This window comes from Pelophylax lessonae (assembly GCF_965119305.1).
Source record: "Pelophylax lessonae genome assembly, chromosome: 5".
NCBI classification, from domain to species: domain Eukaryota; kingdom Metazoa; phylum Chordata; class Amphibia; order Anura; family Ranidae; genus Pelophylax; species Pelophylax lessonae.
In genome coordinates, this window is record NC_138772.1 from 40,407,317 (window position 1) to 40,424,122 (window position 16,806).

The following is a 16,806-nucleotide window of genomic DNA, read 5'->3' on the forward strand; positions in this document are numbered from 1 at the left end:
ATTTGCCCTCACTTGATTACATGGTACAGAAGTACCAGGTAATGCGCATACCTGCCAACTGTCCCATTTTTGCAGGAACAGTCCCGGCAAATAGGACCCTGTCCCGGGTAATTTAATTTGTCCCAGCTATCCGTAAATGCCCATTACAGGCAGCCAGTGTCCATAAAAAAAATGGTTGTGGGCCGACATTGTAACTGCGCATGCACCGTTCCAACACCTGCTGGGCTTGGGAAAGCTCTTACAAGCTCGGCCTGGGCGGGCGCATGCGCAGTTACGCAATGGCGCCGCCTGGTGCCATTTTTTAATTAAAGGCACTCATTTCCAGCAGCGCCTCGCTGGCGCCAGCCGCCACAGTCAGTTGCAGAGCAGAGAAGGACCGCCACCCGGAAGTGCTGTTGGACACTACTTGCCCCTTGCAGGGGATGAACATATTCTGTGGAGGGTTAGAAAGCCTTTCATTTTGAATGGGTTTGGGGGCCAATCTCTGACAAGTAGAAGCATTTAAAGGAGAAAATGTAAGAGATAGGCAGAGACACTTCCTGGAATTAAACAGGGCTACAAGGACCATTGGAAACCTTTTCTGCACCTACTACCCTTCACGAAAAATAAACATAGGATTTATGAGTGCAAAGCTTCGCTTACAAAAATAATGCTATGCATTAAAACTTGGAAAAGCATATATTGAAGAACCATTTTAAATTACAATTTTAGCCTTAGGGTGGGCAAATGTAACCAAAGTGTTTTCAATGAGCATGTGTCAATTATGATATAATTCATTATATGTGCACCTCCCTTTTCAATTTCCTGTAATTCTCTCTTTTTTGAGTAGACCCTATACTCTGATGACAGGTAGGCGTAAATTAATTATGTGAAGTGGGCGGAGCTTCAGGGAAGTGGGTGTGGTGAGTAATTGATAGCTGTGCTGCAAAGTGTCCCTGGAAATTTTTTTCAAATGTTGGCAACTATGAATGCGGTTGCAGTGAGTTTCCAAAAGTAATGCATAAACTACTTTTGGTGCAGTGTGGTGCGATTTCAGCCCATTTTGAAATACCTCTGCACAGAACTGCATGTGAATCGCACAGCTCGTTCCTGAGCGATTCCTGGTGTGAACCAGCCTTCAATCCAGAGCAGAGAAGGCTAGTGAGGACCATCTCAGACAATTAGTACTGTCATTGATCACAGAGCTCGCCTCGGTGATCACTGTGTGCCGTAATTCTCTGTTTAGTGTAATGCAGACAGATTTGGTATGAAAAGTCCTAATTATTAACTCTTCTTCACTAATCCAAATCACAAAGTGCCCTCCATTCTGTATGTGATGTTTTCTCACCGTGTGATAATATAGTGTGGGATCGCTGATTACAGTTTGTGTGTCTGCTCTTTAATGTATCCCCAGATATACTGCAGTGTTTCCAGCTTCTACTTAGAGCAACCAGATGTTCACGGCCTTCTTCTGGAGAGCGAGGAATTCTTCGCCGGTATTAAGGTGAATTGTAAAATCATCTTTTATGGCTGATGGTTACTGGATGACACGTACTCCAAAAACACTCTTTGTTCTGGAATAATTACAGCACTAAAATGCCATTCCTCCTTAAAGGAACAATAAACCTCAACGGCAGCTTGAAATAGCTAAAAGATTAACTAAAAGCCCATATTAACCAGTTCTGGGCTGGAAGGATTTGCCCCCTTAACCACTTAAGCCCCGGAAGATTTTACCCCCTTCCTGACCAGGCCCTATTTTGCGATTCGGCACTGCGTGACTTTAACGGACAATTGCGCGGTCGTGCGACGATGTACCTAAACAAATTTGACGTCCTTTTTTTCCCACAAACAGAGTTTTCTTTTGGTGGTATTTGATCACCTGTGCGATTTTTTGATCATGCGCTATAAACAAAAAAAGAGCGACAATTTTTCAAAAATAACAATATTTTTCACATTTTTTTATATGAAATTCCCCCCAAAAAAATGTAAAAATCAAAATTTTTTAACATTTTAGGCCAATTTGTTTTCTGCTACATATTTTTGGTAAAAAAAAAATCCCAATAAGCGTAATTTGATTGGTTTGCGCAAAAGTTATTGCGTCTACAAACTAGGGGAAAAATGTATGTCATTTTTATTTATTTATTTATTTTTTACCAGTAATGGCGGTGATCTGCAATTTTTAGCAGGAGTGCGACATTGCGGCGGACAGATCGGACCCCTAACTGACATTTTTGACACTTTTAGGGGAACCAGTGACATCACTACAGTAATCAGTGCTAAAAATATGCACTGTTACTGTAATTATGACACTGCCCCTGGCAGGGAAGGGGTTAACCCAGGGGCAATCAAAGTGTGAGCCTAGGAGGTGTTTTCTAACTGTGATGGGGATGGGACTTCTGGAATCAACACAGAGACCTGGGATCCTAAATAGGTGGATCACAGGCGCTCTGTGTTCAGTCCAGAGAGAACCATGGTCAGCTGTGTTTACAACAGCAGACCGTCCTTCTCTCTCTCCGGGGAGCGATCCCAGGTGGATCGGCTTCCCCGCTACCTAATGGGGATGGGGATGGGACCCCCCAGGAGCGCACCCGCGCACCGCCTTACAGGTACGGCGGTTCACGCAGCCGAGCCAGCCTGCCGCAGTATATCTGCCAGTAAGTCACAGCTCAAGGAACCTCCTAGTCACCTCTGGAGGAACCCTGGTTGAGAATGGCTGGCTTAAAGGGCATGTTTATCTTTTTCACGAAAAATGAGAAGGTGAACTCTGGCCTACACTGCCCATAGCAGCCACGAATCTGCACCGTGCTGACAGTGTAGTGGTCCAAGCACTACAATACACAGCCCAGGAATAAATATCATTCATAATGCTCACAACGGCAAGCACTGATTGCTCAGCTCAACCATGTGACTGTGCTGTCCAATTGGAAGGGTATATAAGGCTTCTTCTTCCAGTAAGGTGTCCCAGAAGAAAGAAGCGCTTCTCATTGGTCATGTGGTCAGTGTGGTCAGGTAGCTGCACTGACCAATGAGTGCTTGCTATTGTGAGCATTAGCATGGATACTTACTCCGGGGCAATGTACTGTGATGTACAGGCCATTACACAGCAGTAGCGGCTGGTGCTCCATGGGCCCAGGGGGCCGCAGATGGACCACACCACTGGTTTAAGATTATCCACACAACACATTTTTTTTATACAAAGACCACTTAGAGATCTGTTTATAAAGTGCCTTGAAAAAGTCTTCATGCCCCTTGAAATTTTTCACATTTTGCCAAAAACGTAAATATATTTTATTGGGATTTTATGTGATAGACCAACACAAAGTGGCACATAATTGTGAAGTGGAAGGACATTTCTTTCAAATAAATCTGTGAAAAGTGTGGCATGCATTTGTATTCAGCCCCCCCTGAGTCAATACTTTGTAGAACCGCCTTTCACTGCAATTACAGCTGCAAGTCTTTTTGGGGATGTCTCTACCAGCTTTGCACATCTAGAGAGGGACGTTTTTTCCCATTCTTCTTTGCAAAATATCTCAAGCTCTGTCAGATTGGATGGAGAGCGTCTGTGAACAGCAATTTTCAAGTCTTGCCACAGATTCTCAATTGGATTTAGGTCTGGACTTTGACTGGGCCTTAAATATGCTTTGATCTAAACCATTCCATTGTAGCTCTGGCTGTATGTTTAGAGTCGTTGTTCTGCTGGAAGGTGAACCTCCGCTCCAGTCTCAAGTCCTTTGCAGACTCTAACAGGTTTTCTAAGATTGCCCTGTATTTGGCTCCATCCATCTTCCCATCAACTCTGACCAGCTTCCCTGTCCCTGCTGGAGAAAAGAAAAAGCATTCCCACAACATGATGCTGCCACCACCATGTTTCACGGTGGGGATGGTGTGTTCAGGGTGATGTGCGATGTTAGTTTTTCGCCACACGTAGCGATTTGCTTTTAGGCCAAAAAGTTAAATTTTGGTCCCATCTGACCAGAGCACCTTCTTCCACATGTTTTCTGTGTCCCTCACATGGCTTCTCAAAAACTGCAAATGGGACTTCTTATGACTTTCTTTCAACATTGGCTTTCTTCTTGCCACTCTTCCATAAAGACAACGAAAACAAAAGAAGAGCGCACCAACCTAGAGCAACTCCATTATAACATTTATTAAATAGATAAAAAGGTATCACATAATACTCACAAACGCATTTAGTAAATGCACATGTCAAAACATAACATCAACAAGTAGCCTCCAGGACTATTGGACTGTTCCAATGCTGCAGGGAGACCAGATGGTGTCCGTAATAGCTTAGGCTGATGCGTATATATATATATATATATATATATATATTTATTTTTTATTTTTTATTTTTATTTTATTTATTTTTTTTAGCAGACACCCTACCTAGAGAATAAAATGATGGTCGTCACAACTGTTTATGTCACACAATATTTGCGCAGCAATTTTTCAAACGCATTTTTTTTTTTTTTAAATAAAAACCTTTAATGAATAAATAAAAAAAATAAATAAAGTTAGCCCGATTTTCTTTGTATAATGTGACAGATGATGTTAAATAGATACCTAACATGTCACGCTTTAAAATTGCGCACACTCGTGGAATGGTGCCAAACTTCAGTACTTAAAAATCTCCACAGACGACTCTTTAAAAAATTTTACAGGTTACATGTTTAAAATTACAGAGAAGGTCTAGTGCCAGAATCATGGCTCTTGATCTAATGTTTGCGCAGACACCCAATATGTGTGAATTGAACGTTGGTTACATATGCTAAAACAAATCCTTATGCTGGTTAAATTAGTAAACTATGAGAACTAATGAAGGTGCCATATATAATCTATATATAATCAGAGAATGGTTCCAGTTCTATTCTTTTATTATATAGATCAGCCCTCAAATTTTTCACTTGCCCGCTCGCATTTTGCGAGTGGAAAATGATTGAGGGCGAGTGTGGGGCTGCCTCGGGAGCCGTTCTCCCAGTGATCGCCAAGGGAAAGAGAGAGGAGAGGAAGAGGAAAGCCGGCCAGATCATCACAGAGCCGAGATCACCTCGCTGTAACAGCTTTCATTTGAATTGCCGGGCACTCGCCGTCACATACAGCACTGCCTCCTGGCCTGGTTCCTTTAATAGACAGAACACCGGTCCAATGCCGGGACGTGTGACGTCTATCATAAGAGCCAATCCAAGAGGAGGGACTGTATGATGTCGAGCGCCCGGTAATTCAAATGAAAGCTGTTACAGCGGGGCGATCCCCGCTCTGATGGGCACAGGTGAGGTTGCATTGATGGACACTGGTGGGGCTGCTTAATGGGCACAGGTGAAACTGCATTGATGGGCACTGATCAAGCTGCATTGATGGGCACAGATGAGGCTGCATTGATGGGCAAAGGGGAGGCTGCATTGATGGCCACAGATGAGGCTGCATTGATGGGCACAGGTGAGGTTGCATTGATGGGCACTGGTGAGGCTGCATTCATGAGCACTGGGGAGGGGGCATTGATGGGCACTGATGAGGCTGCATTGATGGGCACAGGGGAGGTTGCATTGATGGGCACAGGTGAGGTTGCATTGATGGGCACTGGTGAGGCTGCATTGATGGGCACTGATGAGGCTGCATTGATGGGCACTGGTGAGTCTGCACTGATGGGCACTGGTGAGGCTGCACTGATGGGCACTGGTGAGGTTTCACTGATGGGCACTGATGAGGTGGCACTGATAAGCTTCACTGATAATGCTGCACTGATGGGCAGTGATAGGCGGCATTGATGGGCACTGATGAGGCTACACTGATTGGCACTGATAAAGTTATTATTAATATTTATTTTTGTAACTTCTGCATTCATGCAAAAACATTTATAACGGCGTGTTTAGGGGCGGAATGAGGGTGCGGGCAGGGTAGGGGTTGGGAGGGTCAACTGGTGGCGAGTAACCCTTAAGGCCTTGCTAGTAGCTCAGGACTTGAAATTTTGAGTCCTGATATAGATTATATATGGCACTTTTATTAGTTCTCACAGTTTACTAATTTAACCAACATAAGGACTTGTTTTAATGAAATCAGGACTGTTGGTAGCTATATAGAGCAGTGTCATTTTTATTTTTTATTTCTGTATTCTGTAACAGCCCTGTACTTAACCAGTGAGATCTCAGCATTTACGGGGCTGTTACAGAATGCAGAAATAAAAAATAAAAATCTGCTGTCCAATAGATTCCTTTCACCAGATGTCTGGGGGAATCTGATTGGCTGCCTGCGTCCTGACGCGTGGGTTGTTAAGCGTAAGCGCTTAGCTACGATGTGGGAGTTTATTCACTAAATGGTGATGTGGGGGGTTTATTCACTAAATGGTGATGTGGGGGTTTATTCATGAAATGGTGATGTGAGAGTTTATTCACTAAATGGTGATGTGGGGGGTTTATTCTCTAAATGGTGATGTGGGGGTTTATTCACTAAATGGTGATGTGGGGGTTTATTCATGAAATGGTGATGTGAGAGTTTATTCACTAAATGGTGATGTGGGGGGTTTATTCACTAAATGGTGATGTGGGGGGTTTATTCTCTAAATGGTGATGTGGGGTTTATTCATTAACCTCTTGCCGACCGCCGCACGACGGTTTACGTCGGCAGTCAGCCCCTCACAGGCAAAGCGACGTAGGTCTACGTCACTAGCCTGTGAGGCTCTAGGGAGCGAGCGCGCGCCGCCGGAGGCGCGCTCCCGCGTGGTCACAGGCCCCCCCTCGCGTGTTCCCGGCGGACCCGATGTCCGCCAGGCACTCGCAATCTTCCGTTACACCGGAAGAAAGGCAGGCGGCTAATGTAAACAAAGCCGCCTGGTATTCTTCCATGTGTAAGAATGGAGATCATACGGTTCTACTATGTAGGACCGTTGATCTCTGTTCTTACACCAGTAGCCACAGCCAATCACAGTTAGAAACACGCCCCTAGGGTCACACTTAACCCCTCCCTCTCCAGTAAAGTTAACTCCTTCCCTGCCAGTGTCATTTTTACAGTAACAGTGCATATGTATAGCACTGATTACTGTAGTAATGTCACTGGTAACCCCAAAAGTGTCAAAAATGTCAGTCAAGGGTCCGATCTGTCCGCCGCAATGTCGCAGTCCCGCAAAAAAAAATCTCAGATCGCCGCCATTACGCGTTAAAAAAAAAAAACAACAAAAATGACAAAAATCTTTCCCTTTGTTAGTAAACGCAATAACTTTTGCGCAAACCAATCAAAATACGCTTTTTGCAATTTTTTTTTACCAAACATATGGTAAAAAAAAAAAAAATTGGCCTAAAATGTTAAAAAATTTAGATTTTTAAATTTTTTTTGGGGAATTTCATATACAGTAAAAATATGTGAAAAATATTGTTATTTTTGCAAAATTGACGCTCTTTTTTTGTTTATAGCGCATGATCAAAAAATCGCACAGTTGATCAAATACCACCAAAAGAAAGCTCTGTTTGTGGGAAAAAAAGGACGTCAAATTTGTTTAGGTACAGCGTCGCACGACCGCGCAATTGTCCGTTAACCACTTGCCGACTGCTCACAGTATATTTACTGCGGCAGTCAGCCCCTCACAGGCAGAGCGACGTAGGTCTACGTCGCTAGCCTGTGAGGCTCTGGGGAGTGAGAGTGCGCGCTGCCGGAGGCGCGCTCCCGCGCGGTCACGGACCCCCCCGCGCGTGTGACCGGTGGACCCGATGTCCGCCGGTCACTCGGCGATCGTCGGGGGAGAGGGAGAAAGTCAGGCGGCTTATGTAAACAAGCCGCCTGTCATTCTCCCTGGTGTAGAAACACTGATCACACGGTTCTACTATGTAGGACCGTTGATCAGTGTTCCTACACTTCAAGCCACAGCCAATCACAGTAAGAATCACGCCCCTAGGGACACACACAGCCCCTCCCTCTCAAATAAAGTTAACCCCTTCACTACCAGTGTATTTTTACAGTAACAGTGCATATGTATAGCACTGATTACTGTAGAAATGTCACTGGTAACCCCAAAAGTGTCAAAAATGTTAGTCAAGGGTCCGATCTGTCAGCCAAAATGTCGCAGTACCGCAAAAAAATTGCAGATCGCCGCCATTACGCGTTAAAAAAAAAAACAACAAAAATGCCAAAAATCTTTCCCTTTGTTAGTAAACGCGATAACTTTTGCGCAAACCAATCAAAATACGCTTTTTGCGATTTTTTTTTTTTACCAAACATATGTAGCATAAAACAAATTGGCCGAAAATGTTAAAAAATTTAGATTTTTACAATTTTTTGGGGGGGAATTTCATATAAAAAAATGTGAAAAATATTGTTATTTTTGCAAAATTTACGCTCTTTTTTTGTTTATAGCGCATGATCAAAAAATCGCACAGGTGATCAAATACCACCAAAAGAAAGCTCTGTTTGTGGGAAAAAAAAGGACATCAAATTCGTTTAGGTACAGCTTCGCACGACCGCGCAATTGTCCGTTAAAATCACGCAGTGCCGAATCGCAAAATACCCCCTGGTCTTTTAGCAGCAAAATCCTCCGGTGGTAAAGTGGTTAAAGTCACGCAGTGCCGAATCGCAAAATAGGCCCTTGTCAGGAAGGGGGTAAAATCTTCCGGGGCTTAAGTGGTTAATGGCTATGTGGGGGTTTATTCACTAAATGGTGATGTGGGGGTTTATTCACTAAATGGTGATGTGGGGGGGGGGGGTTATTCACTAAATGGTAATATGTTGGGGTTTATTCACTAAATGGTGATGTGGGGGTTTATTCACTAAATGGTGATGTGGGGGGTTTATTCACTAAATGGTGATGTGGGGGTTTATTCACTAAATGGTGATGTGGGGGGGGGGGGGGGTTATTCACTAAATGGTAATGTTGGGGTTTATTCACTAAATGGTGATGTGGGGGTTTATTCACTAAATGGTGATGTGGGGGGTTTATTCACTAAATGGTGATGTGGGGTTTATTCATTAAATGGTGATGTGGGGGGTTTATTCACTAAAAGGCGATGTGGGGGGTTTATTCACTAAACAATGTGGGGGTTGTATCTGGCTCTGATACAAGCCAGCGTCTCACCAATCACTGACCTCACCACACATCCCTGGATCTAGATCACTTTTACAGGGCTCCAAATGTGCCAGCTGAGACAGCTCTGTGTCTGCTGCGTCTGACGACATCACATCCAAGATGGCGGAGCCCACCTGTAGTCTTGAGCTTTTGAATGTCTACACAACGGAGGCTTAAACTGCATAAAATACATTAAATGCACATATCATCCTATAGGAAATGTCTGGTGACAGGGTCTCTTTATGCATTACATTTATAATAATATCTCCCATGCTCATATTTCTATTGTTTTATTGCTGGTAGTTGCAGCCGGAAGCTCTAAGCATTGCAGAAGACGGACGGGAATACAGAATGACGGTGCAGAGTACGGTTCCCATCTCCTGCCCAGAGATGAGCCAGTTACACAACGATTGCAAGGTGACCCTGAAACTGCGCACAGCCAGCCAAGGTACAGAATGGGGTGACAAAGCCTTCTCATTTTCATTACACACCTTATTGTAGGCCCACTGATGTCATCAATAGGTCTCTGTGCTTCTCTATGCAATGTAGGCAAAATTATAGAGCAAAAGAAAATAAATTGATTAACCCGTCAATAGTAACAGCATGGACGGAGGAATCTCCACTGCTGACTATTGCATCTGATAGGATGCAGTCACTGCTCGGCTGATGATTTTTGATGTGGCACAATTCACTTTAAAGGGTCCTTTCACACTGATCAATGTTTAAAAAAATGGAACAAATCATAAAGACTCTACCAACATTTCAGCTCAGGAAAATGGGTTCAAAATATACTCCAAATAGTACCGAACCCCAGAAATGATTCATAGGTTCTGTCCCACCATCTCCACCCTTTGCAAAAGAGCCAGGCTCACTTCTCCAAATATGGTGGTCGTGCCCAGATATTCAGCCCTTCCGGAAGGAGGTCCACCGAAGAGTGATCTGTATTCGGGTTGCTCTTCAGATAGCATTTGATAAGCAATGAAGAGGCGTTGTACCACCTGCTTTAACCCCTTGGTCACGCACTGCAACCGCGTGCAATGCATGTGGTTGAGAGGCATTTGCAGAGAGGCCACATTCACTTGAGTAGGTCGCGATCGTCAGGCGTTATGGTCTCCTAAAGTGACAGGGGTATTATTCTGAAGGTAAAGCAAAGCATCAAGGTCATGGCATATGTATACCCCGGCTGCTGCCTCTGCAGGGATAGCGGTTGGAGGGGGGCAGTAAAAGCATGGCCCTAAAAGTAGAACTAGAGGCCAAACTTTTTTTTTTGGTTTTGAATAGAGTGGAATGGGATTAGAAGTCAGTTTTTATTGCTGTCTGTGTTCCCATTCCGGAGATCCACCCTTTTTAATGCCATGTTTTCTATTATCACTGAGAGTGAAAGTGAAACAAAATCCCCAATTTTGGGTTGTCACAAGAACTGAAATAGAGGTGAAATCTTCCAGCTGGGACACTAGTTCTGGTGACAACCAGGGATTCCCTCACTTTGCGGGGGGGGGGGGGGGGGGTTCCTCTTACTTCCTGTTTTGGCTATGGGACAGAAAGTAAAGGGAAATCTCTCCAATTGGACACAGAGGTAAAAAAAAAAAAACAAATACAGGGGTTATAACTAGAGATCGACCGATATATCGAAGGGCCGGTATGGACTTTCCCCGATATATCGGAATCGGCTTTTGATTTACCAATATTGCCGATATTTTTGGAAAGTGCATTTACCGGGGTGATGCCTGCAGCTAGAAGCATCACCCCGGTACCGGTGTCCATAGCTGACGGTCGGCTGTCTTGTAATGGCAACCGATGCGGCTGAGAAGCCGCTCAGCTGTCATTCCAGGGAGCGGGAGGGGATGCCCCCCCCCCCTCCCGCCGCCTTCCGCAGCTCGCCCGGGTCTCCCATCCCACCAGGAGACCCGGGAATCCTACCTGCACCGCTGCTGTCTGACTGGGTCTCCACTTTTTTTAATTCGGCACCGCCGAGTACCCGGAAGTGATGTCATGACATGACATCACTTCCGGGTACTGGCGGCGACAAATTAGAAAAACTTACAGCATTCAAAACAGCCAAACTTGGCTTTTTGAATGCTTTTAATTGCAGAGGAGGAGTTTGGGGTCTTTTAGACCCTCAGATCCCTCCACAAGAGTACCTGTAAAAATATTTTTTTAATGTCCAAAAATATCGGCCAATAGCAGCCGATACCGATATCCGATGACCAAAATATCGATATCGGTATCGGCGTTAAAAAAACAATATTGGTCGATCACAAGTTATAACTCTTCCCTAAAAATTACCTTTAGTTCTAGCTTAAAGCGGAAATAATGTCCGCTATAATTTTTTTTTTTAAGCCCCCCCAGGTGCGTTATGCCATAATGTACTAGTGTGCACAGCATGGCAGACCTACCTGTCATATAGTGTCCTCCCGCACAGCGCTGGGACCAATCCGGCAGGACCCTGGTGCTTCCATCTTTGCCCGGTCTTCCTTCCGGGTCCCATGCCTTCGGCCACTTGATAGGCCAGGCCGCAATGACGCCATTCACGCACATGCGAGTCACATCATTGTGGCGTGGATCAGGGGCCGTAAACAATCGCTTAGCTGTGCATGTGCGGCTCAGTAAACATGACAGCTGACAGGCAGAAGGATGCATTTATGGCAGAAGAGACCAATAGGGGCTCTTCCGTCATAAATACCCTGCCTGTTAGGCATTTGATTAAAAAACAAGTTTACTTCCTTTTTAACTATAATTAGAAGCAAAGATTGGAAACCTTTAAAAGGAAACTCCACTTTCGCGGGGGGGAAGAAATAGCAAATAAAGAAAAAACAATATAGCGTATACAATTGGGACACAAATCATATTGTAATTGATTGTTATTAAAAATGACCTTTCCTTTTCAATCTGTAGCCGTTGTAATTTTCTGAAAATGCAATACAATATGGCTACCTGGAGGTGTTCTGTACACAGACTGTGTACTGACCACACCCCCAGAAACATCATTTCCTACTTGTATGATTGGCTCACCATTTTTCCTAGAAGTCTGCCTAAGATATGTCAGATTTCTGGCATCCCCTGCAACAAAAATGTCATTTTTGGTGAGATACTCCCAATAGAAACACGTCTAAAGGGATGCAGGCCCTGCAGATTTCCTCATTAGTGCTCTGCAGATGCACAGCTGATAGATATTTATGAAACCACTTCCATTAGACCCACTCAGCACAGAGGAACAAACAATGATTTCTTCAGAATAACAAAAAGTAGGAATCTGCAACAAAGGTTGCTAAAATCCTTGCAATGTACAGAGATCTCCCAGAGGTGAATGTTTTTTTTGCTCAACAAAAGTAGAGTTACTCTTTAACATTTATTTCTAATATTATTTCTATCGTGCTGATTTTTTTTATTATTTTTTTTTTTACATATTTACCATTTTTAAGGTTTGCACAGTTTTATTGTCTCAGGTTGACCTCTGTAGCAGGTCACGTTCACCCCGAGGCACAGGCATTGTATTTCACAGCCACAGATATCGGCAGTTGAAGACCAGTTAAACTTAACTGTTCCTTTTAAGAAGTGAGACGAATCAGGTGAAGGAAATCGATGTTTTAGCCCGAGGTGACTGACAGTGGAGTTATGTGCGTGCCTTTAAATCATTCACTATGAGCTCTCCAGTGTTGAGACACGCTGGAGGTCAGGAGGAGAGGCTGCAGGATGGATTCTGACAATGAGATTATCATCTTATGTTTGAAAAACAAATATACCCAAAGGCATTGCTACATCAGCCTTGTACTGTTATCAGGTGAAGAGAAATTACGACTAATAATAGCCAAGGATTTATAAAAACTAAATGTGCTCAGGTTCTATTGGTCAGATTAAATGAAGATCTGGTGTCTACGGAACTGTGCAAGACAATGTTCCCATCAAACAGATCCCTCAACGTATAAAACTTTGCCCAACTGCTATTATTTTTCCCGGCAGTGGGACTATCCATACAATCACCTCCTTCACTCTGTGGGGCAACTGGATGGTCCATGTGGCCCCATCCATTACCCTGAGGAGGAGTTGGGTGGCCCAGGCAGTCACCTTTATCACCCTGAGAGGCAAGGGGATGACCATTGCAGCTTGCTTCATCACCCTGAGCAGCAGGTGACAGTTCATCCAGACTCCTCCATCACCACATGGGTCAGCAGGATGGTCCATGTGGCCCCATCTATTATCCTGACGAGGGGTTGGATGGTCCATGCTGTAACCTTCATCACCCCGAGAGGCAAAGGGATGACACTTTCAGCTATCTTCATCACCATGAGGGGCAGTGGGACAGTCCATGCAGCCTCCGATTCTAGGACAATATCCCCCCGGACAATATCCTCTGGACATTATCCCCCCGGACAATATCCCCCAGGAAACATCCCCCCGGACAATATCCTCCCTGGACAATATATATCCCCCTAGACAATATCCCCCCAGACAATATCCCCCCCCCAACCCTAACCCTAATGTCCAGGATGATGTTTTCCGGGGGGATATTGTCCTGATACCGCAGCCTCCTATATCACCATGAGGGACAAAACGATGGTCCATGTGGCCTCCCCCATCACTGTCTGGGACAGTGGCATGGTCCATGGAGGGGAAACCAGATGGTCCTTAAGGCCTCCTCCATCATTCTGTGGTACAGCCAGACATTTTTGGCAGCCTTCTTAAACATCCTTAAGGGCAAAGGAATGGTTAACACATCCTCCTCCATCACCCTGAGGGGCAGTGGAATGGGCAATGTGGCCTCTGCCAGCACCCTGAGGGGCAACTGAATGGTCTATGGGACCTCCTCCATCACCCTGAGGTACAAACAGACTTTCTTTGTAGCACCCCCTATCACCCTGAAGGGCAAAGGGATAGTTAGCACAGCCTTCTCCATCATCCTGAGGGGTGAGATGGTCCATCTCTCTAAGGAGCAGCAGAATGGTCCATGAGGCTTCCTGCATCACCTTGAGGGGCAGTGGGGTGGTCCATGCGGTCTCCCCCATCATTCTGAGTGGCATCAAGATATTCCATGTGGCCTTTCCCACCACCATGTGGGACAGTGACATGGTCCACACAGCCTCCTCCATCACTTGAGGGGCAATGGGATGGGTAATGTGGTCCTAGCATCCTGAGAGGCAATGAGAGGTTCCATCAGGCCTTCTCCATCACCCTAAGGTACAGCCAGACTTTCTTTGTAGCCTCCTCAATCACCCTGATTGGCAAAGGAACAGTTATTGCTGCCTATTCTATCATCCTAAGGGGCAGTGGGACGGTCAGTGCTGCTTCCTCCATCTCCCTGAGGGACAGCAGAACGGTCCATGCAACTTCCTCCATCCCCCTGAGTAGTAGTAGTGGAGCGGTCCATGTGACCTCCCCCATCTCTGTATGGGACAGTGGCATGGTCCATGCAGCCTCCTCCATCACTCTCAGGGGCAGTGGGATGGGCAATGTGGCCCCTGCCAGCACCTTGGGGAGGCAACCGGATGATCCATGAGACCTCCTCCATTTCCCTGAGGTACAGCCAGACCTTTTGTAGCCTCCTCTATCACCATCTGGCCTCCCCCATCACTGTGCGGGACAGCAGCATGGTCCATGCAGCCTCCACCATCATCCTCGGGGGCAGAGGGATTGTCCATTCAGCCTCCATCACCCTGAGGAGCAGTGGGATGGGCAATGTGGCCTCCGCCAGCACCCCGAGGAGCAACCAGATGGTCCATCAGGCCTCCTCCATCACCCTGAGGTACAGGCAGACTTTGTAGCCTCCACAGGACAAAGGGATGGTCAACACAATAAACTTTATTACCTTAAGGGGCAGTTGAACAGTCAGTGCTGCCTCCTTCATCATCCTGAGGGGCAGCACAATGGGCCATGCGGCTTCCTCCATCACCCTGAGGGGTAGGGGGATGGTCCATCATCAGCTTCCTGAGGCTGGGTTCACACCTTTGGTGATAGTTGGGGGGGGGGGGGGGTAGGGTTAGTTGAACTTCAGCAGCACAGAATTAAGGCAGGGCTGACAACGCAGCTTGTGATTTCAGTGCAGCACAGGCAGGGTTGTCACCGCTGTACAGGAAGTTCTGAGTTTGTTGGGCTGGCAGGATCACCAGGTTTTTTATTTTTTTTAACTTGCAATGTTTTAAAAAAGACCATACATAGAGAAATGTGCAGGTATTGCAATGACTGTGTGTTGTTTGCATACACTTTAATGAAGAGTTTGTATAGGTGTGATGTATTAACCAATACATAACTTCACGGAGTGCAGGAAACTATTTTAGAATCATCAAAGGTTCTCACAGGAAACTCAAAGTGCCAAAAATGTGACCGTGTTATTTTTTCTCAACATATTAGTGTCCTTGACAGGTTGACTTAGAACAGGAAAACATATTCTGATTGTTCTCGAGACGGTAAACTTTTGATCCTATTACAATGTATAAACAATTTAAGAGGAGATTAATAAAATTTCCAGCAGAAAGTTAAACATCTGAACCTGGGCTGGATGACATTTCGGATCTCTCCGAGTGACCTCATGTTTATTTATCTTGGATACAAATTTTCTGACCATGACCCACTTTTATTTTGGCAAAGCAGCCGTAATAATCTTGGATACTTGTTTTGTTTTGAACAGCTGAAGAAAAACATGACTCAGATCTGGCCCTTTCCTCCTGCGAAGTGGACCTCCTGCCATCGCCCTGCCAGAACGGAACGTGCGGTCACGCTGTCCTCTATTACACGGCGGTCATAGACTTTGCAGCGGATGGGAACAAAGTGACCAGTATTGTAGCAGATCCTATAGACAGCGCCAACTTTCTATGGAGCGGCTATGTCCCGGACGTGATACAGGTGCTACAACTGAGAATTATTGGGGGGGGGGGGGGTGCACACAGATAGCAAGGAAATGATAGTAATGCAATAAAATAGTTCTATGTTCATTTCTGTGTTTGTCATTGCTGTAATGTGTTTGTTTCAATTTTTTTGTAACTAAATGTTTGCTATGGAAGAGTCCTGGGGCCATCATAACAAAATATTTAAAAGATTTCTGAGCTTGAAAACATTTTTTTATTTTACAGAATTCTGAGTTTGAAAGTCAGAATTCTGGGTTTAAAAGTCAGAATTCCGAGATTAAAAGTCAGAATTCTGACTTTGCAAGTCAGAATTCTGAGATTATAAATTTGGACCATGCTAAAATGTATTAAACACAATTCTGAGATGAAAAGTCAGAATTCTGAGTTTAAAAGTTAGAATTCTGACTCTGAAGGTCAGAATTCTGAGTTTCAAAGTCAAAATTCTGACTTTTATACTCAGAATTCTGACTTTAAAGTCAGAATTCTGACTTTTAATCTCAGAATTCTGACTTTTAATCTCAGAATTGTGTTTAATACATTTTAGCATGGTCCAAACTTGTAATCTCAGAATTCTGACTTGCAAAGTCAGAATTCTGACTTTTAATCTCAGAATTCTGACTTTCAAACTCAGAATTCTGTAAAAAAAAAAAATACATTTTTTTTTCAAGCTCAGAAATCGTTGACATTTTTTTTTTTTTTTATAATGGCCCCAGGGCTCTTCCATAGTTTGAAAACCAAGACTTCAACAAAAAAGTATAATCCAGAAGCTTATGGTGAGAAGGGACTAAAGCCATTCAACCAGGTGAAAGTGTACCACAATTAGTGCTCATTTAATTAGGACTGGGGGGGGGGGGGCGTTAAAGCTGGATTTTTTTCGCAACCCCCTCCCTTCCCCCAACTGTTGCCCCTTGGGCTGCAATACCAGCAGACCGTTTTTATTCC

The 16,806-nt window shown here is 44.7% G+C and overlaps 1 protein-coding gene across 1 annotated transcript in view; it reads left to right on the forward strand.

Annotated features, from left to right (window-relative positions):
- VWDE (von Willebrand factor D and EGF domains) overlaps window positions 1–16,806 on the forward strand; it is a 207,195-nt gene that overhangs the window by 54,509 nt on the left and 135,880 nt on the right. The window contains exons 6-8 of the mRNA XM_082259055.1: window positions 1,394–1,483; window positions 9,329–9,473; window positions 15,648–15,862. Of these exons, the coding sequence (XP_082115181.1) occupies window positions 1,394–1,483; window positions 9,329–9,473; window positions 15,648–15,862 (450 nt within the window). The remainder of the gene's footprint in view (window positions 1–1,393; window positions 1,484–9,328; window positions 9,474–15,647; window positions 15,863–16,806) is intronic.